Source organism: Mesoplodon bidens (genome assembly GCF_964165515.1).
Source record: "Mesoplodon bidens genome assembly, chromosome: 7".
Taxonomy (NCBI): Eukaryota; Metazoa; Chordata; class Mammalia; order Artiodactyla; family Ziphiidae; genus Mesoplodon; species Mesoplodon bidens.
In genome coordinates this window covers 60,726,431-60,749,500 of record NC_138164.1, presented here as the reverse complement: position 1 = coordinate 60,749,500, position 23,070 = coordinate 60,726,431, and the positions used below count along the sequence as shown (strand labels likewise).

The window sequence follows — 23,070 nt, the reverse complement described above, 5'->3', positions numbered from 1 at the left end:
CAGGGTGAGGATGGCAAGACATAAGGGAGGAAAGTGACCTGTTCGTATAAGTCAAATCCACACAGCTAAGCACAGCCATGCACAGGCTTTTCCCTTATAAACACCCTCCTGACTCTGAGGGGGGCCTGGGGATGGGCCCAGAGGGCATGGGTTCTATCCCCTCCTCTGGCCTGTCTCCTGCAGCCTCCTCCATGCACTGAAGCCCAGGGCTGTGCAGCAGCCTCTCTCCTTGGACCTCCGCTGGGCCTGGGAGGGACCGGGCAGAGCCCCTGGGACCATGGTTGGACTGAAGCCTTCAGAGGTGCCTCCCACAACGGCTGTGAAGTTCCTGGGGGCAGGCACAGCGGCCTGCTTTGCTGACCTCCTCACCTTTCCACTGGACACGGCCAAGGTCCGCCTGCAGGTAGGCGCCCTTTGGCCGAGGGTCATTATTCCCATCAGCGGAGGGGCTGAGTTCTCCAGCGGGGCACCTGCAGTGTCTGCCCGCTCGCTCTTCCTCACAGCGGACCCTGAGCAGGCCACTCACCCCACTGCCCACGACCCTGCATCGCCACCTCCCCATCACCATCACCCAGGACCAAAAGATCTTAATTCCTTGGCAGGACGTGCCAGGGCCCTTCATGGCCTTGCCCTACTTTGTAAGCCAAAAAGTGAGAAGTAGAAGTAAGGAATTACTGGGTGAGCTTGGGCAAGTCACTGACAACTTGTACCAAGAAAAACAATCCACCCTGTTTTCCCTAAGGATCCAACACCACACTGTGTACAACAGTTTGTGGGCTGGAAACTGCTACACAAAACTGTCATTTTTACCGGGATGTGACGCTGTGATCATGCTTGTTCTGAGGTCCAGCCCCAAGCAGGCCCCCCTGCACACAGCCCCGTCCACCCCCGACCCAGCTCCTCACACCGCTGCGGGGTGTCCCTCAGATCCAGGGGGAGAACCAGGCAGCCCGGAGCGCGCAGTACCGCGGGGTGCTGGGCACCATCCTGACCATGGTGCGCACCGAGGGCCCCTGCAGCCCCTACAAAGGGCTGGTCGCCGGCCTGCAGCGCCAGATGAGCTTCGCCTCCGTCCGCATCGGCCTCTACGACTCCGTCAAGCAGTTCTACACCCCCAAGGGATCGGACCGTGAGTGCTGAGGGGGTGGGCGGAAGCAGAATCTAGGCTGTGGGTCAGAAGACCAGGGCAGTGCAGACTCAGAGGCAGAGCTGGGGCGCGAGAAGTTGGTAACATGCTCACAAGAAGACTCTGAGCCTCCGTTATGGAGGCTCTGGAACCTTGGCCCAAGAGAGGAAGGCATCGAGCAGGGGAAGCCCCCAGAGATCAGCATCAGGCCCAGAGAGGTGCTGGGTGGCGGAACACTGGTCCACTCACTCTCCTCCTCTCCAGACTGCAGCATCACTATCCGGATTTTGGCGGGCTGCACCACCGGGGCCATGGCAGTAACCTGTGCCCAGCCCACGGATGTGGTGAAGATCCGATTTCAGGCCAGCGTGCACACTGGGCCCGGGAGCAATAGGAAGTACAGCGGGACAATGGATGCCTACAGGACCATCGCCAGGGAGGAAGGGGTTCGGGGCCTGTGGAAAGGTAGGTCTGGACTCCAGGTTCAGGGGGTCTTGGGCAGTGATTTCCCTACCCTAGGGCTGGAGCAGGGAACTGGGCCAGGGGGGAGCTCCCGGCACATGTATTCCCGCGACTCTAAAGGAACATCCCAACCATTGCAACATCCCAGCTGACCCGCTACCCTGACCCAAATTCAGTTCAGTTTGCCAACTCTTCACCACGTGCAGGACTGTGAGGGAGAGAGAAATGAATAGAAGACATCCTCGTGGCTCTCACAGTCACACAGAGGAGAGGGAACATGTCAAGGAGCAGCTATTCCACGGGGCAGGATGTGCTGGGTGCATGCGCAGGGGCAGGGCCAGAGGCAGGAGGGGCCATGTGGGCTGGGGGCTGGGGCGGGGGGAGGTGATGCACCATCTGGGCCTCCAAGGCTGAGCTGGCTCAGCAGAGAGGGAGGGAAGGGCCTCCCCAGCAAAGGCCGATGAGGGTGACTGCAGGGCATGGAGAAGAAACAGAGGCCACTGGGGGAAGCAGCCACGAGGAGGGGGCTTCCTTGGGAACAAGGCTTTAGGGTTCCCTACGTGTCTGAGTGGTGGCCACCTTGACAAATGCTGTTGTCTCTCCCACATGTGGCCGGGGCTCACTTGAATCTGGCAGAGGAAACAGTAACCCAGTGAAGGTTAAAGGCAGGACAGCTGGGTCACAGCCTCACTTGCTGTGTGCCTTCCTGGAGCCCGGCCCTCATCTGTGCAACCAGGGGGATGGTCTTGACGCTCTCCACGGGCCCCGCCAGGGCTACATCCTGTCGCTGTTCCAAGAGCCTAGCCTCCCTCTTACAAAGAAAGGCTTCCTTTTCTGCCTCTAGCCAGGTCTCAGGGAGGCATATTTTAATTCTGATAGATATTGAAGATTATCCTCTGAACTGTGGTCCAAACAAACACAAGAGGGCCTCTCTGTTTTTTGTCTCTAAGATGGACATGGATAACCTGAGAGTTTTTAAACATCAGAAAGGAAGGTATGGAATCTGCCCACCTGAGGTGGGCTCCTCTGAGACCCCTGGAATGGGGCACCATGTCCCCCCAACTGGGGCCTGGGGCCTTGCAGCCAGGGGTTCCATTTCTCCTCTTCCCCACTCATCAGCCCCACCCCCTCCCTGACAGGAACTCTGCCCAACATCACGAGGAATGCCATCATCAACTGTGCTGAGATGGTGACCTACGACATCATCAAGGAGAAGCTGCTAGACTACCACCTGCTCACCGGTGAGGCCCTGGGCTCCAGGCAGACGGCCCTCCCATAGCAGAGAGGGAACCTGGGACACCAGAGAGTGGGCACCACCCACAGGCAACTGGGCTTTAGAAGTAGAGGGAGGCGCAGCGCCCAGCAAAAAGTGCCCAGCACATGATGATGATGAGTAGGAAAGAACCCCGGACAGGAGGCCTGAGACCTGGCTTCCAGCCCCATGCCACCTCTCCCCATGCACCTTTTTTTTTTTTTTTTTTTTTGCGGTAGGCGGGCCTCTCACTGCTGTGGCCTCTCCCCTTGCAGAGCACAGGCTCCGGACGCGCAGGCTCAGCAGCCATGGCTCACGGGCCCAGCCGCTCTGCGGCATGTGGGATCTTCCCAGACCGGGGCACGAACCCGTGTCCCCTGCATCGGCAGGCGGACTCTCAACCACTGCGCCACCAGGGAAGCCCTCCCCATGCACCTTTAAGCAAGGGTCACCTTCTCTGACTACAGTTTCCTCCAACTAGGTGGTTGGACTGGATTACCTTCCAACTCTGGGACAGCCCAGTTCTGTTTTACGAGTCCTTACCAAGAGCTCCGCCCTGGGCACTGTGAGAGATTTGGAAAACACTATCCTTACACTCAGGGAGTTCACAATTTCATGAGGGACAAACAGTGGACACACATGAAACAGAAAGCAAGGGCACTCCCCATCTCACAGCCCAGTATTTGCTCTTCCCTAACCTGCGACAGACAACTTCCCCTGCCACTTCGTCTCTGCCTTTGGAGCTGGCTTCTGTGCCACAGTGGTGGCCTCCCCAGTGGACGTGGTGAAGACCCGGTATATGAACTCACCCCCAGGCCAGTACCGCAGCCCCTTCGACTGTATGCTGAAGATGGTGACCCAGGAGGGCCCCACAGCCTTCTATAAGGGGTGAGCCTCCCCTCCTGCTGCCAGTCCCCCCTCCTAGAGAAGCAGGCCTCCCTCCCCACCTCCCTTCCTTCCCCCCATGTGGACTGTGTTTACCATGGGTCCACCTGGAAACACACTAGTGAACAGCACAGGTGTAAATGCCACAAAGGACAAGTATAAAGACCTACGGAAATGATTTTTAGGAAGAGTGGACCAGGTCTGATTTGGAGAGTCAGGGAGGCTTATCTGAGCAAAAGGTGTCTAGGCATAGGTCAAAGTGCCATCCCCAAACGTCCTGGGCAGGGGAGGAGGAGGGAAAGGTGGTTGGTAATCCTGAGACTTTTCCCCGACCCACCACCATCACCGTGGATACCACAGTCGGCAGCCCTAGTGCCCGATGTGCTTCATGTTTTCTTGCTGCTCTGCCTTGGCATTTACTGGTCCCTCTGCATGGAATGCCCTTCCTGTGCCATCCACATGCTCTACATCTTAGCTGTCCTTCAAGACTAGTTCAAATGCCACCTCCTCCCTAACACTCTCAGGGGTGAATTTTCCCCCTCTGAGAACTTCAGTGATCCTTCCTCCACACCATGTTTATGGGATCTACCACTTCCTACTTTGTATCAATATTATAGTATTTGTAAGTTTAAACTATCCCCCATGCTAGAGTGCAGGCTCCTTGCAGCCAAGGACTGTGGCTTATACAGTTGACCCTTGAACAATGCGAGGGTCAGGGGCACGGACCCCATGCTTGAAAATACGTGGACAATTTATAGTCGGCCCTCCATACATGAGGCTCCTCCGTCGCCATGGTCCCTCCATATCCCTGGTTCCACAGCCACAGATTCAACCAACCACGGATCCAACCAACCGCAGATCATACAGTACTGTAGTATTTAATATTGAAAAAAGATCTGTGCATAAGTGGACCCTCACGGTTCAAACCTGTGTTGTTCAACGGTCAACTGTATACATCTTCCATATCCCAGAGTCCCCAGCACCAAGGCAGCACTCTATAGTGTAGTCATTAACAATCACCATGACTGCTAAGTCCCTAAGTATGAGGGCTTTTGCTAAGCACTTCACAAATACTATCTCACCCCCCTGAACTGGGCCGTGTTCTCCACATTTACTGGGGAAGAGACTGAGGCTCAGAAGGGTCACGGAACTTGTCCCAGCTCACAAAGTTTGAACGGCAGAGCCACGGCTCAAACCCTGACCATCAGATACCATGCACATCGTCCATCCCACGCTAAGCTCTTTGCTTGGCCCTCTTACCTCCACCACTGAGGACAGTTTTCCGGCGCCCAGCGTTAGGTTGGGCCCAACAAGCAACCATGTTCTCGACCCTGGGATGACGTCACAAAACTGAGTTCCAGCTGACAGTCCTTTTCCTGTAAGTGCCTCCATCATTTCACTCTTCAGCTGTAGCCACTTGTCTCGGTGTGTACTTTTACTTGGCAAACATTCACTGAGCATCTTGCGGGTGCTGGGCCCTGTGCTGTGCTTCCTTTGAAGAGCAGCCAACCAGTAAGGGACATTTATTGAGGATTTACTAATACCGAGCCTTGTGCTATGTGCTGTACCTTAACTCATTTAATCCTCTCGACAACTCCGTGCGGTAGGTGTTGCTGTCCTCATGTTACAGATAAGTAAGCTGAGGCTGAGAAAGATTAAGTTCAAGAAGCTGGTCAGGGGCTTCCCTGCTGGCGCAGTGGTTGAGAGTCCGCCTGCCAATGCAGGGGACACAGGTTTGTGCCCCGGTCCGGGAGGATCCCACATGCCGCGGAGCGGCTGGGCCCGTGAGCCATGGCCGCTGAGCCTGCGCGTCCGGAGTCTGTGCTCCGCGGCGGGAGAGGCCATAGCAGTGAGAGGCCCGCGTACCGCAAAAAAAAAAAAAAAAGAAAGAAAGAAGCTGGTCAAGCTAGGATGTGAATCCAGGTCTAATGCCAGAGTTCACATTCGTTGTCCCCGTGCTATACGCCCTGTGAGGGGCCCAGGCTGAGGATTCAGGAGAGGCCTTGATGGGAGGTTCTGGTGCCCAAGCTGAGTCCCAAGGAGCCAAGAGCGAACAGCCCGGCAAGGAGAGAAGGAGATATTCCGAGCAGAAGGCGCAACATGGGCAAAGGTGTGGGAGGAAGCGTCTGGCAGGAGCTGAGAGGACCAGGAGAGGATTAGCGGAGAGAGAGGCTGAGGAAGAGGCAGGGGTCGGGCCGCTTCCTGAGTCTGCGAAGCACAGCCGAGCGGCGGCTCTCGCCCAGCCGCGCTACCTACCGCAGGCGCTCCGGAGAGTAGCTAAATTTGGTGTCACGTTGTTTTTGCCCTGGGGAGCCTCCAGCTGGAGGCCGAGGTCTCCGCAGGGGTGGCCAATCAGGTTGTAAATGAGCCCAGAAACACCCAGCAGCAGAATGGACTCAGGTGGTTTAACTGAGCTACTTAACCTCGGTTTCTGAAGAGAAAAAACTGGCAACAATCATAGCTACCTGATAGAACTGTGAGAATTAACTGCCTGACACAGTAACGCGGCTCAAAATGTGAGTTTTCTTTCCTTTCCCAACTCCAGCTTCTGCCTAAATTCCTTCAGTAGAGAAGAAAATGACTGAACAATCTCAGAAAATGCTCGTGACTAACAGAAGGCTAGTCCTTTGGCACCAGCACCGAGTGGGGAGAGCACATAGATCCATGTGGGACTCCAGTCCACCCACCTGACCATGTGGTTGTTTCTCTCATCAGATTTACACCCTCATTTTTGCGTTTGGGAGCCTGGAATGTGGTGATGTTCGTCACCTACGAGCAACTGAAACGGGCCTTGATGAAAGTCCAGATGCTACGGGAATCTCCATTTTGACTAAGACAAGGCCACTTGGTACTTAACTAGGACAAAACCAGTTAAGGATGGAAAAAAGCAGCGGGTCCACACACACAAGGACATAGACCCACACATGTTTACAGAACTGTTTACTTGCTGCTGACTCAAGAAATAGAAGAGGAGGAAGGACTGTGGTCTTCAGTGCTTTGTCTTAAGAACACCTTTGTTTTGCACTGACAAAATGGAAAATAAATTACATTAATTTGTGAAACCCATCAGGTTGGATGCCTAACATTTAGGCAAGGAAAAACAAAACAGAGCCATTTGGATAAAATGGAAGTTTGCAAATTTACGTCCCCTGAAAAATCTGATTAGACGATGAATTATAAACAGGAAAGGGACAGGAGTGGCATGCGATTCACTTGGAAATCAGCTAAGGAGTCTACAGGGGCACCGCCAAAGCAACACAAAGCTTTTGACTGCAGCCTTCGGTTAGCCATGGATCATCAGCTATATTTGTAGCGTGCCTGCTGGGTAAAACCCACTGGGATTCCAGGAAACGTGAGAAGAAAAGGAGAAAACCTAGAACCTGTGTCAAAGGAGCACTGCTGAGCCAGTGTGAGGCTTAGACCCATAAGTGTTTGCTGATGACACTGGAGAATCAGGAGGGCAGCCTCAGTCTCTTTCCTGTAAAATGGGAGTAATAATCCCTTTCCTCCTACCTCACTTGCGGTGTTTATGAGGATCAAGTGAGAAGGTGGGCAAGAAAGCACATTATAAAAGCAAAAGCTGTGTACAAAGGTAAATATAAGGACCATGCCTTGGGAAAGATTTTATCAGTCAGTGAGGAAGTGCCAGTGAAGAAGTTTTTGAAAGACACAGTTGTCTAGAGGTGAGACCCCTAGGTTTGGGGGCCAGGGGTGACAGAGAATGATGTGCAGCTGCGGGAGCCCCCCACTCCGTGCTGGACTGTGAGGCACCTTGAAGGGTGTGGAGTTCGGGGACAAAGATAAATACTGGGCTGAGAGCCTAAAGTACCAGGAATCAGAATTTTTGGAAAATTACTATGACTCAAGAAAGGAATTCACACCTTGAGTGTGGGGATGAGAATAGCCATTTTTCTGCTTCTCTTTCTTGGATGGAATCATCCTTTCTCACTTCAGGCTTCCTGTGTGTCAGCGCTGGGCCACACCTAGCCCACACACATACACTGCCTTCTGCCCTGCTGCAGGCTGGCTGCTCTGTCATTTAGGGGTTCGGTGCCTCCATATGTAAAAGGCAGGCTTGAACCAGATAACCTCCTTCTGAACTTAACTGGCCTTATTTCACATTGATAATTGGGACCCAGAATGCCAGACTTTCTGCTTCTTAGCAGCCTGTGTGGCTCTGATGACAGAACTGGGTTCAAACCACAGACACACACACACACAACTATTAGCAACCTAACCGTGGGGAATCCTTGTACCTCAGAGTCCTACAGAGAAGTGGGAATGACAATCCTCACTGTGCAGGAGGTGCTCAGTGATGTCATCCTTCCTTCCCTACTCTGACTCCTCTGCACCCTGGGGAAAAACCAACATCCACTTTCCGAAATCAGCACTTTCCTAAATCCAAATCATAATTTTTGAGCATCTACATATATGAAGTGGAAAGTCCAAGCAAAAGCAAAAAAAATAAAAATTATTTTGATTTAATGTCTGGTTCAGCTTTCAAATAAAAGCTATATTTAAAACTTTCTTTTGACTTGACGGCATGTGCAAATCATTTTTATACACTTGGTCTTGATTTGTAAGTTCCTAGAGGCCAAGGACTATGCCTTCCATGAGTTTCTATGTAGCAATATTAACCCATCATCTATCCAGAGCATACTATTCGGATGCTGCTGCTGAAAGAGAGGGGATAAATGCTTCTGAGAGATATTTTGATTGAGATCAGAAGCCTAGTGACCTCCAACTTCAGGCTTTTGGGAGAGAGAAAACAAGATTGGTGGGAGGTCTTCTGAGGTTTTTCTGGGCAAAATACTAGATCTCTTTCCCCACTTCTTCAAGGCAGAGGTTGAACCAAATGACCTAAGACTAAAGTTCTGTGATTCTAAGAACTAAGAGCTTCCTCCAAGCCACAGGCATTCCCTTCCTAGTCCTGCCTCCCAATTTCTGCCACCAGGAAGCCAGGGATGCAAACTCCTAAGGTCAGATCACCAGCTGAGCCAATACCCATTCCCCCACTGCACCCTCACAGACACCTACCTCCATCAAGTCATTCAAAATGTTACCAAACCGGGCTTCCCTGGTGGCGCAGTGGTTGAGAGTCCGCCTGCTGATGCAGGGGACACAGTTCGTGCCCCAGTCCTGGAAGATCCCACATGCCACGGAGCAGCTGGGCCCGTGAGCCATGGCCGCTGAGCCTGAGCATCCAGAGCCTGTACTCCGCAACGGGAGAGGCCACAACAGTGAGAGGCCCGCGTACTGCAAAAAAAAAAAAAAAAAAATGTTACCGAACCAAACTTGAATCCTCTCGCCCACACACAGTAAAGCTGATCTACTGACACTGGGTTGTGGTGAAGGAAAGTACAGCACTTATTGCAGGGCACCAAGCAAGGAGTTCAGGAAAGCTAGTACTCAAAACATGCAAACTCCCTAATGGTTTGTTTTGTTTTGTTTTGTTTGTTTGTTTTTGTCTGGGTCGAGTCTTAGTTGTGACACGCTGGATCCTTCGTCACAGTGCACAAGCTTCTCTCTAGTTGTGGTGCACGGGCTTGTCTTTAGTTGTGGCACACAGGCTCAGTAGTTGCAGTGCATGGGCTCTCTAGCTGCAGCGCACGGGCTTAGTTTCCCTGTGGCATGTGAGATCTTAGTTCCCCGACCAAGGATCGAACCCGCATCCCCTGCATTAGAAGGCGGATTCTTAACCACCAGGGACCACTAGGGAAGTCCCCCACACACACCAGGGATTGAACCAGTGCCCCCTGCAGTGGAAGCACAGAGTCTTACCCAATAGACCACCAGGGAAGTCCCAGCAAAGCATTTTTAAAGGCAAAGTGAGGGAGGGGCATCCCAGGGTCTGTGAACAGCTTGTGCACAATTCTCTGATTGGTTGATGGTGAGGTAACAGGACAATGTCACAGGGGTAACATTATCAATCCTTAGGCGCCAGTAGGTCTGGGGGCTATGGGCTCATCATCATCAAGTAGTTAATTTCTTCCATTTGGTGGGAGTTTTAACATCTGTAAAACTACTCAGGAAATGTGCATCAGATACGATTATCTAGATAATTCACAGAGGAGCTAAAGCAGAGACTACAGGAGAGGGGTCTGTCCCAGGAAGGCCCCAAAGAGTCCTGCTGGGTTATAGAAAGAAATCTGCTTTTTCACAAACTCTTCTAGTATAATCAGGAAAAATGAGACAGTTTGACCCCTGACTCAGTCACATTAGTGACATAGTGGATTATTGACTTCACAGAAATCTTGTTTGTAAAAGTAATATTTTTAAAGGAATATTTTATTCAGGAGGAATGAATGTTAAGTAAGGAAATATAATTATACCTCTATAGATGAGTTAATTTGTGTCACGACACTCTGAAAAGTACAGAGCGCTATACAAACCAAAGTATTCATTGTACATACATCGTTAGCCACACATTGTACTAGGTGCTGAGGTGAACGAGGCCTGTCCTGCCTTCAGGGAGTTCACTGGGGTGGTGGATGGTGGGGCAGGAGAGACAACGATGCAGTGTGATGAGAGCCACCGCAGGGAAATGCACAAGGCGCTCAAGAGCAGAAACCAAGATGAGGGACACCTGACCTGGTTTGGGGCCCAGGAAGCTTCTTTGCAGAGGACACCTAAAGTACAAATAGGAGTTATCCTAGCAAAAGAGGGGAAAAGTCATTCTAGGTAGAGGGAATGGCTTGTACAAAGGCCTAGAAAGAAGCAAGAACAAGGGGCATTCAAGTATTGCCAGCTATCAGCATGGCTAGGTTGCAGACTAAAGGGAAGCAGTGAGAGAGATGGGGATAAAGAGGAAAACAGGGGCCCTGAAAGGCTGGAGAAGCCACATATTATGGACTGAATATTTGTGCCCCCAAAATTCATATGTTGAAGCCCCAACACCCAATGTGATGGTATTTGGAGTTTGGGCCTTTGAGAGGTAATTAGGTTTAGATGAGGTCATGAGGGTAGCACCCCCATGATGGGATTAGGGTCCTTATAAGAAGAGGAAGAAAGACCAAAGTGCTCTCTCTCCACCATGTGAGGACACAGTGGGAAGGCTGTCTGCAAGGCAGGAAGAGGGCCCCCACCAGGGAACCTAATGGATAGGCACCTTGATCTTACTTCCCAGCTTCCAGACCTTAATGAGAAATAAACTCCTGTTGCTAAAGCCACCAGGTCTGTGATATATTGTTATGGCAGCCTGAGCTAAGACACCACACTAAGGAGTCTGGAGTATTCTGAGGGTAATGTGGAGCCACTGAAGTGTTTTAAGTAGGGATGACTGACTGCAGTGCAGAGAATGAATTAGTGGAGTGGACTCTGGTCATAGGAAGATGAAGCTGTTGTCATAACCCAGACAAGAGTATTGGAAGTGGGAGTTGAGTGAATAGAATAGTAATAAAATCAATAGAAGATTCCATCTGGAAGGAGTAGTGAGAAAAAAGGACGATGCTCACATGTTCTAAGTAACTTAGAAATACCCTCAGTAATATTCCCAGCAAATCATTTTTTGGCCTCTGAACCAAACCACTTGGGTAATAGCAGACTCACCATCTCCAGCTCTGCCTAGGAGAGAGTTTTCTGATAATGAATCAAAGGCACAGATCTTGTAGCATTTATTGCTTTGCCGACTTCTGTTATTTGTTAAACATATGCTGGGTCTGACATACATAGGGGACTAAGGTGCCCCTCCGACAGGCTCCCACAACCCTGGTCACACTGTGCCCACCTGTCTGATGGTCACACTAGCCTATAAGTTCCTTGCAGGCATGAACAGGGTATTGTTTACATTTGTATCCCTCGCCCTTAGTAGAGTGCCTGGGATATTGCAAACTTAATGAGTGAATGAATGAATGTTTTAATTTTTAAAAATTGTAGTAAAAGTCACAACATAAAATTTACCATCTTAACTGTTTTTATGTGTTCAGTGACATTAAGTTCATTTATAATGTCGTGCAATCATCCATCCCGAGAACTTGTTTCATCTTGCAAAACCGAAATTCCATACCCATGAAACAATAACTCCCCATTTCCCTCTCCCAGGAAGCCCCTGGCAACCACCATTATACATTCTGTCTCTCAATTTTACTGTTCTAGGTACCTCATATAAGTGGAATCATATAGAATTTATCTTTTTGTGACTGGCTTATTTCACTTAGCATAATGTCCTCAAGGTTCATCCTACAGCATGTGTCAGAATTTCCTTCTTTTAAAAGGATGAAAAATATTCAATTTTATATATATATATATATATCTGTATACCACATTTCGCTTATCCATTCTTCCATCAATGGATATACTTAGGTTGCGCCTACCTTTTGGCTATTGTGAATAATGCTGCTATGAACATCGGTGTACAAATATCTCTCCAAGACCCTGCTTTCCATTATTTTGGGTATATACCCAGAAGTGGAATTGCTGGATCATTCTGTTTTTCAATTTTTGAGGGACTGACATACTGTTTTCCATGGCAGCTGTACCACTCTACATTCCCACCAAGAGTGCACAGTGTTCCAATTTCTCCACATCCTCACCAACACTTATTTTCCATTAAAAAAAATAATAACCATCCTAATGAGTGTGAAGTGGTATCTTGTGGTTTTGATTTGCATTTCCCTGATGATTAGTGATATTGAGCATCTTTTCATTTGCTTATTGGCCATCTGTATATCTTCCTCGGAAAAATGTCGATTCAAGTCCTTTGCCCAACTTTGAATTGGGTTTTTGTTGTTGTTTTTGAGTTTTAGTAGTCCTCTATATACTCTGGATATTAACCTCTTATGAGATATGTGATTTGCAAATATTTTCTACCATTCTGTAGGTTGTCTTTTTACTCTGTCGATTGTATCCTTTGATGCACAAAAGTTTTTAATTTTCATGAGCTCCAATTTGTCTCTGTTTTCTTTTTTTTAAATTAATTAATTAATTAATTTATATTTGGCTGTGTTGGGTCTTCATTGCTGCATACAGGCTTTCTCTAGTTGTGGCGAGCGGGGGCTACTCTTTGTTTTGGTGCACGGGCTTCTCACTGCGGTGGCTTCTCTTGTTGCAGAGCACAGGCTCTAGGCACACGGGCTTCAGTAGTTGTGGCACGCAGGCTCAGCAGTTGTGGCTCGTGGGCTCTAGAGGGCAGGCTCGGTAGTTGTGGCGCACAGACTTAGTTGCTCTGTGGCATGTGGGATCTTCCCGGACCAGGGCTCGAACCCGTGTCCCCTGCATGGGCAGGTGAATTCTTAACCATCACGCCACCAGGGAAGTCCCTATGTTTTCTTTTGTTGCCTGTGTCTTCAGTATCACATTTAAGAAATCATTGCCAAATACAATGGTATGAAGCTTTTATCCTGTGTTTTCTTCTAAGAGTTTTATAGGTTTTTGGGGTTTGTGGGGTTTTTTTTGGTCACGAGGCATGAGGAATTTCCCCAACCAGGGATCAAACCCATGCCCCCTGCATTAGAAGCACAGAGTCTTAACCACTGGACCACCAGGGAAGTCCATATAGTTCTCTAGATCTTATATTTAGGTCTTTGATCCATTTTGAGTTTATTTGTGTGTATGATGTTAGGTAAGGATCCAAGTTCTCTCTAAAATAAATAAATTTTTAAGAGCTAAAGAAAACCCCTTCCTAAAATAGAGCTTTGCCTTTGAGAGCAAAAAACAATGAATAATCTATTTTTGCAGAGGGGGTGGGGATCTCTTGAGTATTCAAGTATACATCTCAATTCATGTCAATGGAATGAGTATGAACCTTGTAACAGAAACCAAAGTTAGAATCCCCATTCTGATACTTATTAGCTATGTGAATGGTCAAATTCTTGGTCTCCTTAAGCCTCAGTTTATTTACCTATAAAACATGGATAATAATTTGACAGAGAGCAAAAATCCACAGCTTTGTCAACTAAAAGTGGTAAACTTTGTAGGAAACAAACTAGATTCCTCATGCATTGTTGGTGGAAATGTAAGATGGTAGAGCCACTTTGGAAATTTTTGAATTTTTTAAAATATTAAATATATATTTACCATCTGATCCAGCCATCCTACTTTTAGGTATTTACCCAAGAGAAATGAAATCATATGTCCACACAAAGATTTGTACATGAATGTCAATAACAGCATTATTCATAATAGCCCCAAACTGGAAGTATGTAATCCAAATGCCCATCAACTGGTGAGTACACAAACAAAATGTTCTATATCACTGTGATGGAACACTACTCAGCAATAAAAAAGGACCAGACTGCTGATTCATGCATCAACATGGATGAACCTCAAAAAACATTATGTTAAGTGAAAGAAGCCAGACACCAAAGATTACATTGCACTTATATGAAAATTTTAGAAAATGAAAAGCTGTAGAGACAGAAAGTAGATCAGTGGTCATCCAGGGCTGAGGTGAGAGAAGGAAATGACTGCAAACAGACACAACACAACTTTTGGGGGTGATGGAAGTGTTTTAAAACTGGATTGTGGTCTTTACTGCACAACTGTATAAATTTACTAAGAATTAATTAAATCATACACTTAGCAATGAGTGAATTGTATGGTATTTAAGTTGTACCTCAGTAAGGCTATTAAAAGTGCAAAAGGTTCTGACAGTTCATGGCAGTACTAACTGTAATAGACAAAAAGTGGACACAACTGAAATGTCCCATCAACAGTAGAGTGAATACGCTGGATATACTCATACAGTAGAGACTATACAGCAACGATAATTAAAGATCTACAACTTCATGTAACTTGGCTGAATCTCACAAATTTAATGTTGAGTGAAAGACAGAAAATAGCACAATTCCATGTATATGATGTTTAAGAACAGGCAAAACAAATATTTGATGTTAAAAATCAGTATAGGGACTTCCCTGGTGGTCCAGTGGCTAAGACTCCATGCTCCTAAAGCATGGGGGGGCCCAGGTTCAATCCCTGGTCAGGGAACTAGATCCCACGTGCTGCAACTAAAAAAAAAAAAAAAAAAAGATCCTGCATGCCACAACTAAAATCTGATGCAGCCAAATAAATAAATATATTTTAAAAAATCAGTATAGTAGTTATTCTCTGGGAAAATAGTGACTGAGAAGGGACATGAGAGGTTGTTTCTGCGGTGTTAATAATGTTTCTTTTTAAAATTTTTTAGCTTTATTGAAGAATAATTCACAAATAATGTTAATGTTTCTTGATGAGTGCAAATTATATAGAGGCATTAACTATATGAAAGTTTATCAAGCTGTACACTTATGATTTGTGCACTGTTTAATATGTATGTTATACTTCTATTAAAATTTTAAAAGTGCACTCAGGGCTTACCTGGTGGCGCAGTGGTTAAGAATCCACTTGCCAATGCAGGGGACCGGGTTCGAGCCTTGGTCAGGGAAGATCCCACATGCTGCGGAGCAACTAAGCCCATGCGCCACAACTACTGAGCCTGCTCTCTAGAGCCCGCGAGCCACAACTAATGAAGCCTGCACGCTTAGAGCCCGTGCTCTGCAACAAAGAGTAGCCCCACTCGCTGCAACTAGAGAAAGCATGTGCACAGTAACAGACACAACTCAGCCACAAATAAATAAAATAAATTTTTTTAAAAAGTGCACTCAACTTGAAGAAGGGACCACTGGTGATTTCCAAGAAGTGTGTGTGTGTGTGTCTGTAGGGATGATGAGAGGTGCTAGCCACGTAAATATCTGAGGAAAAGTGTTCCGGGAAAAGGGAACAAGCAGTCCACAGGTCCTATGGGAAGGAGCTTGGCATGTTCAAAGAACAGAAAAAAGACCTGTGTGGCTGGCCTAAAGTGAATGAAGAGATGAATGTGAGATCATTCATTTATTCATTCATCAGATATGTAAGAGTTGTGCCAGAAGCTGAGATGTCAGAGGACAGCCAACTGTTCAGAAAGTTTGGCAGAGAAAGAAAGGAGAAAAAATAGCCACTGTAAAAAGAGTAGGAAAGTCCTGAGGGTATCTTTTAATTTACACACACACACACACACACACACACACACACAGTAGAAGAAAGGAAAGACAAGATAGGAGGAAAGGTCCTCGAGAAAATAGAAGAGCATAGAATAATGGGTGCAGGCAGGAGGGATCACTCTGGAAAGGGTATGGTAAACCTAGAAATAAAAGAGTCACATAGGCAAGAATTTTGAAATGGAGAGAAGCAAAATGAAGGCATTCTCGAATCCTTTCACTGAAGTTTTTATTATTTATTTATTTATTTATTTATTTTTGCAGTACGCGGGCCTCTCACCGCTGTGGCCTCTCCCGCTGCGGAGCACAGGCTCCAGACGCGCAGGCTCAGCTGCCATGGCTCATGGGCCCAACCGCTCCGCAGCATGTGGGATCCTCCCGGACCGGGGCACGAACCTGTGTCCCCTGTATCAGCAGGCGGACTCTCAACCACTGCGCCACCAGGGAAGCCCCTTTCATTGAAATTTGAGGAACAGTGACATATGAGAGTAGATTAGTGAACCTGCATAATTATTTACAAGAATGATGATTTTAATTTTAAAAGCTCTTTTTTCCTTAAAGTATAATTTAATGAAGAAACTGAGATCCTCTGATGCACCCCTGATACTGTTCTCTGCCGTGCTGAGCTGTCTGGAGCCCTCACCATGGGGCAGCCTGGGCATTCTAAAGTGTAAGGCACCAGGCCTCCTGCAGGCTCCCCACCAGCTGAACCAGGGCCCTCGCACCATGCATAGGAAGTTCCACATCAGGCACAGCCACTCACGGAACAGGCTGCCCACCAACACGTGATAGGGTCTTGGAAATTCACAGAGGAAATATGCAAAGCAGATTGTCCTCTACATACCCACAGTCAGTTATGATACAGAAATATAACTTAAACACGTCAAGAAAGATTGAATGCAAATACTTTGAGGAACTATTACAGTCGAGATTATTTCACGCTGTATATTTACCATTTATTGGGTATTATGGTAAAGGGTCTGAGGATAACACCATTATCATATTATACTGAGATTATAGAGGACATTATGAACAATGAGAAAAGTTATGCATTAGGAGTTCCCTGGTGGCCTAGTGGTTAGGGTTGTGGGCTTTCACTGCCGTGGCCCAGGTTCAGTCCCTGGTCTGGGAACTGAAATCCCACAAGTCGCCTGGCGTGGCCATAAAAAAAGTTATGCTTCATTGCCCAATTTTATTAGGGCTGACTGTCTAAGTTTTCTTGGCAATAAAAAGAGAGCAGTACATTGATATTATGAATCAGTGTAGATCATCAAACTTTTTCTTTTTGAAATTTGAGGAATGGTCACATCTTCTACCAATAAAGCCAGTGGAAACTGCCAAAGAGGCATGGTGAGTAGTATAGGCTGGTCAGATCTCAATTATGACATAAAGATGTGCATTTTGCCTGAGAAATATACTCAACTCTCTGAATCCCTATATTACAATATGCTACATAGTTTATACAACAAAGGATTTATTTGAACGTGTCAATATCTGAATTTTATTCTCCTGAAGGTTTTGTAATGAATTGAGTTCAAGATGACTAGGTGATTACTTTGAAACTTTAGATTTCTTTCAATAGATGAGCATACTAATGTTGCAGAGCTTGCAAATGTCCTTGAGATAGACATATCATTGGCTAAGAATGTTTCCATGTATTGCTGCTTGGGCTCTGCCCCTAAGAAGAGACATAATAAATGTGCAGCAAGTACGTTCATCAAGGTGCAATGTTCCATCTGCAAAAAGATTTAAAAGTACTTTCCATCCACAAAAGATACTCTTTTTATTCGATATAAGATGGCAATGAAAGGGACTCCCCTGGTGGTCCAGTGGTAAAGAATCCACCTTCCAATGCAGGGGATGTGGGTTCAATCCCTGGTCGGGGAACTAAGATCCCACGTGCCGCAGGGCAACTAAACCCACGCACCACAACTACTGAGCTCACGCGCTTCAACGAGAGAGCCTACATGCCACAAACTACAGAGCCCACATGCCCTGGAGCCCGCGGGCCACAACTGGAGAGAGAAAACCTGCACGCCACAACTAGAGAGAAGCCTGTGCGCTGCAACGGAAGATCCCGCGTGCCTCACCAAAGATCCCACGTGCCGCAACTAAGCCCCGATGCAACCAAAATAAATAAATAAATTAATTTTAATTAAAAAAAAAAAGATGGCAAGGAAAGTAGGAGTCCTGAAAAGAAGTTTTGTCAGCTCTGGTACTGATAGAAATAGTCAAGATCCAGCTGACACAGCCAGTATAAGCAATTTGGATCTGTCTACAGGACTCACAAAGCATATTGCTTTCCTATTTGACTCAACACTTTCCTTTGTAATGATGAGAAACCTTATACCAAAAGTTGGCAGACTTTCACGTAAGTCTCTGGACAGCTTCTTTACAGAACTAGAAAAGGTTCAAAACACTGATGAAGAAAAAGTGCAGACTGCAGAGATATTTTGATAAGGCACTCACTCTGAGAAACACCATACTGTCTCTGCATTATAATAATGATACAGTCACAGAGCTACACAGCCAGAACAATCAATTATGGTTTTCTTCTGGATCTCTTATAAGGTGTGAGAGCCTTCTTGATTCGTACCCTGTGACTTGCAGCAGAGTTCTAAACAAAATTACACATGGCTTGTTTCCATGGCTCCTCTCATTTGTTTTACTTTATTTTTATTTTTTTTGCGTTACGCGGGCCTCTCACTGTTGTGGCCTCTCCCGTTGTGGAGCACAGGCTCCGAACGCGCAGGCTCAGCGGCCATGGCTCACGGGCCCAGCCGCTCTGTGGCATGTGGGATCTTCCCCGACCAGGGCACGAACCTGCGTCCCCTGCATCGGCAGGCGGACTCTCAACCACTGCGCCACCAGGGAAGCCCGGCTCCTCTCATTTATGAATACAGCCCATCAGCAACAGTACTCCTCAGAATATTAGACCAGTTATCCAGAAGCCACTGCTCAGAAGTCAGATCCCTATTTCTTTTACTGGCCAAAGGTAGAAGGCTTCAAAAACCATCAGATATATTTCAGAGCTAATACTGAATATTAATAATGTTTTGGAGTCATAATTCTGAAGTAATTCCTACTTCAGATTAGCTCAGATGTTAAATGATGGGATGAGAAAAACCTTTTCCATTTGATTAAAACAGAACTATAAGGAAGGTTTGCTGTATCAATATGGATGCTCATAAAACATTGCAAATATTAAGGAATAAAGTGGGCTTGCAGGGATTTCTGCAAATGTGTCACCATATCTAAGCTTCTAGTCAACGTGTAAACAGAAAACTTGGTGATGCTTCTGATGAGAAGGTAGAACCTGACTTACCGTATTTAACTTCTGGCTCAGAGCAAATGAAGAATCCTGTGAAATGGTCATTGAGGAAGCAACAACGGATTCAACAACAAAACACAACTCTGATGTTGCCATAACAAAAGTGACTGGCTTTCTCTTAAGCTGTGCTTTGAAATTCCACTATTTAGCTCTGAATTAAATGAGAAGTTTGTAGGAAAACTGCTACATACAACTTTTGCAGAGAAGAAAGCCATCAAAGGCTCTGACATTCCAGCATAAAATTCTCTCTACATGTTATTAACTTTGTTCACTCATTCAGGGAAGGTGCTTCAACACTGGATATTCACACTGAGGCCAACTTTTTCAAGTCCACTTTACCATCTTATGTTGATACAGGAGTTCTACTTCTTGTAAATTAGAGATGCCATCGTATCAGAATGGTTTAGAGTGTCACCTTCCTCACTTCTCACTGCTAATCTTCATTTGCAGTAATTTAGTTACACCATTTGTTATTCACACTTGGTGTCTTTTTTTCTTTCTTAAAGTTAGCTTTATAGTGCCAGTCAAAAAAACTATTCTGCTAGTGCAATATAACTTACACTTAATGATGTTAAAAGTGTGTTGTATTGTAGTTTGGATGATATTAAAAGTGTGTTGTATTGTAGTTTGGCAAACATTTAATTTTTTCTTGAGTCTTGCTCATTATAGCACATCCTAACGCAACAAAGAGCTGCTTTTTATTTTTTTTAAATTGATCCTTAGGTTGTTTCTTTTCAACAAAGAACTTTTTTTTTTTTTTTTTTTTTTTTTTTTGCTGTACACGGGCGTCTCACTGTTGTGGCCTCTCCCATTGCGGAGCACAGGTTCCGGACGCACAGGCTCAGTGGCCATGGCTCACAGGCCCAGCCGCTCCGCGGCATGTGGGATATTCCCAGACCGGGGCACGAGCCCGTGTCTCCTGCATTGGCAGGCGGACTCTCAACCACTGCGCCACCAGGGAAGCCCTAACAAAGAACTTTTTAGCAATCAGCACTGTATTTTTATTTATTTTTTATTTTTTATTTTTTTGCGATACGCGGGCCTCTCATTGTTGTGGCCTCTCCCGTTGCGGAGCACAGTCTCCGGACGCGCAGGCTCAGCGGCCATGGCTCACGGGCCCAGCCGCTTTGCGGCACGTGGGATCTTCCCGGATCGGGGCACGAACCCGTGTCCTCTGCATCAGCAAGCGGACTCTCAACCACTGCACCACCAGGGAAGCCCTGTATTTTTATTTTAAGGCAAATCTACACTTCTGGGTGTTTTTTTTGGTTTTTTTTTTTTTGGTTTTTGGGGGTTTTTTGGCCACAGCAAGCAGCATGCGGTATCTTAGTTCCCCGACCAGGGATTGAACCCAAGCTCCCAGCAGTGGAAGCATAGAGTCTTTTTTTTTTTAATTGGGGTATAATTGTTTTACAATGTTGTGTTAGTTTCTACTGTACAGCAAAATGGAGTTCCTTGTGCTATACAGCAGATTCTCATTAGTTACTTATTTTATACATATTAGTTAGTGTATATATGTCAATCCCAATCTCCTAATTCAGCCCACCCTCCCTTTCCCCCCTTGGTGTCCATATATTTGTTCTCTACATCTGTGTCTCTATTTCTGCCTTGCAAACCGGTTCATCTGTACCATTTTTCTAGATTCCACATATATGCGTTAATATACGATATTTGTTTTTCTCTCTCTGACTTACTTCACTCTGTATGACAGTCTCCAGGTCCATCCACCTCTCTACAAATGACCCAATTTTGTTCCTTTCTATGGCTGAGTAATATTCCTTTATATATATGTACCACATCTTCTTTATCCGTTCATCTGTCGATGGGCATTTAGGTTGCTTCCATGACCTGGCTATTGTAAATAGTGCTGCAATGAACATTGAGATGCATGTGTCTTTTCTTTCCTTTAATTAATTAATTAATTAATTTTATTTATTATTTATCTTTAGCTGCGTTGGGTCTTCATTGCTGCGCACAGGCTTTCCCTAGTCGTGGCAAGTGGGGGCTACTCTTCCTTGCGGTGCATGGGCTTCTCATTGCAGTGGCTTCTCTTGATGTGGAGCAGGGGCTCTAGGCATGTGGGCTTCAGTAGTTGTGGCACTTGGGCTCAGTAGTTGTGGCTCACGGGCTCTAGAGCGCAGGCTCAGTAGTTGTGGCGCACGGGCTTAGTTGCTCCACAGCATGTGGGATCTTCCCAGACCAGGACTCAAACCTGTGTCCCCTGCACTGGCAAGTGGATTCCTAACCACTGCACCACCAGGGAAGTCCGCATGTGTCTTTATTTATTTATTTATTTATTTATTTTTAGCTGCATTGGGTCTTCGTTGCTGGGCATGGTCTTTCTCTAGTGGTGGCGAGCGGGGGCTACTCTTTGTTGTGGCGCATGGACTTCTCATTGCAGTGGCTTCTCTTGTGGCAGAGCACAGGCTCTAGGCACTTGGGCTTCAGTAGTTGTGGCTCACGGGCTCTAGAGTGCAGGCTCAGTAGTTGTGGTGCACCAGCTTAGTTGCTCCGCGGCATGTGGGATCTTCCTGGACTAGGGCTCGAACCCATGTCCCCTGCATTGGCAGGCGGATTCTTAACCACTGCGCCACCAGGGAAGTCTTCTGCCCATTTTTTGATTGGGTTGTTTGTTTTTTTGATATTGCACTGCATAAGCTGTTTGTATATTTTGGAGGTTAATCCTTTGTCAGTTGCTTCATTTGCAATTGTCTTCTCCCATTCTCAGGGCTGTCTTTTCATCTTGTTTATGGTTTCCTTTACTGTGCAGAAGCTTTTAAGTTTCATTAGGTCCCATTTGTTTATCTTTGTTTTTATTTCCATTACTCTAGAAGGTGGGTCAAAAAAGACCTTGCTGTGATTTATGTCAAAGAGTGTTCTTCCTATGTCTTCCTCTAAGAGTTTTATAGTGTCCAGTCTTACATTTAGGTCTTTAATCCATTTTGAGTTTACTAGAAGTGCAGAGTCTTAACCACTGGACCGCCAGGGAAGTCCCTACATTTCTTTTTATTAATCTAAGGATAAACTTTATAGGCTTTATGATAACTGGTAACATTTATAAGCAGTCCCTGAATATTGTTATGGAGATTTTATGTTACTTTAACAAATCTTATTTAATTTTATATTTTGTTACCTACACTTTTGGGGATAATGGAAAGTGATTTAACTCTCCCTGTGAAAAGACTTCTTGGTATTTAGAATAGAAAGAGTATAAAACAATAAACAACAATTACTGAGAGAAGATATGATGAGACATTAAGAATTCCTATGGAGGGAATTCTCTGGCAGTCCAGGGGTTAGGACTCCCTGCTTTCACTTCTCCCTGATCAGGGAACTAAGATCACACAAGCCGAGCAGCTGCACAGCATAGCCAAAAAAATAAATAAAGTAAAAAAAAAAAAAGAATTCCTGTAGATACCTATAAATTATGTATATCAGCTGAACCTTGTTGAAGGTATGCAAATCAGTACAATTTAACCTTATTTTATATGTGGAAGGTATGCAAATCAGCAAAATTATGTATAATTTAACCTTGTTTTATAAGGTCTTAATTCAGACTATAAAGTTTAACTGACATTTCGCGAGAAATTTTGGAAAACATTCTTTTTTTTTTTAACCCATTTAGTATTTATTCAGAGTGCAAAAGCAGTCCTTGAAAGGATGTTAACATGGTCTGATTTGCATTTTGTTTTGTTTCTCTCTCTTTTTTTTTTTGGTAGCAGCATTATTGAAATATAATTCACATATCACACAATTCACCCATTTAAAGAGTAAAATTCAGTGCTTTTTAGTAAATCAGAGTTGTGCAACTATCACCACAATCAATTTTAGAACATTTTCCTCATCCCCAAACAACCACACCCCCTTACCTGTTATCTGTCATGCCCAAATTCCCCCATCCTCCCTAGCTCTACTTTCTGTCTCTATAGATTTGCCTATATAAATGGGAACATACACTGTGTGGTCTTCTGTGACTGGTTTCTCTCACTTAGCATAATGTTTTCAAGGCTTATCCATATTGTAGCATGTATCAGTACTTCATTCCTTTTTATTGCTTTTT

At 46.0% G+C, this 23,070-nt stretch overlaps 1 protein-coding gene across 1 annotated transcript in view; it reads left to right on the top strand.

Moving 5' to 3' along the window:
• Positions 1-277: 277 nt before the first annotated feature.
• The window catches only part of UCP2 (uncoupling protein 2), a gene marked incomplete at its 5' end in the record, with an annotated part of 36,357 nt that continues 13,564 nt past the window's right edge, over positions 278-23,070 (top strand). Inside the window, 6 exon segments of the mRNA XM_081240699.1 lie at positions 278-403; positions 928-1,129; positions 1,391-1,591; positions 2,728-2,829; positions 3,548-3,728; positions 6,441-6,533. Coding sequence (XP_081096825.1) covers positions 278-403; positions 928-1,129; positions 1,391-1,591; positions 2,728-2,829; positions 3,548-3,728; positions 6,441-6,533 — 905 coding nt within the window.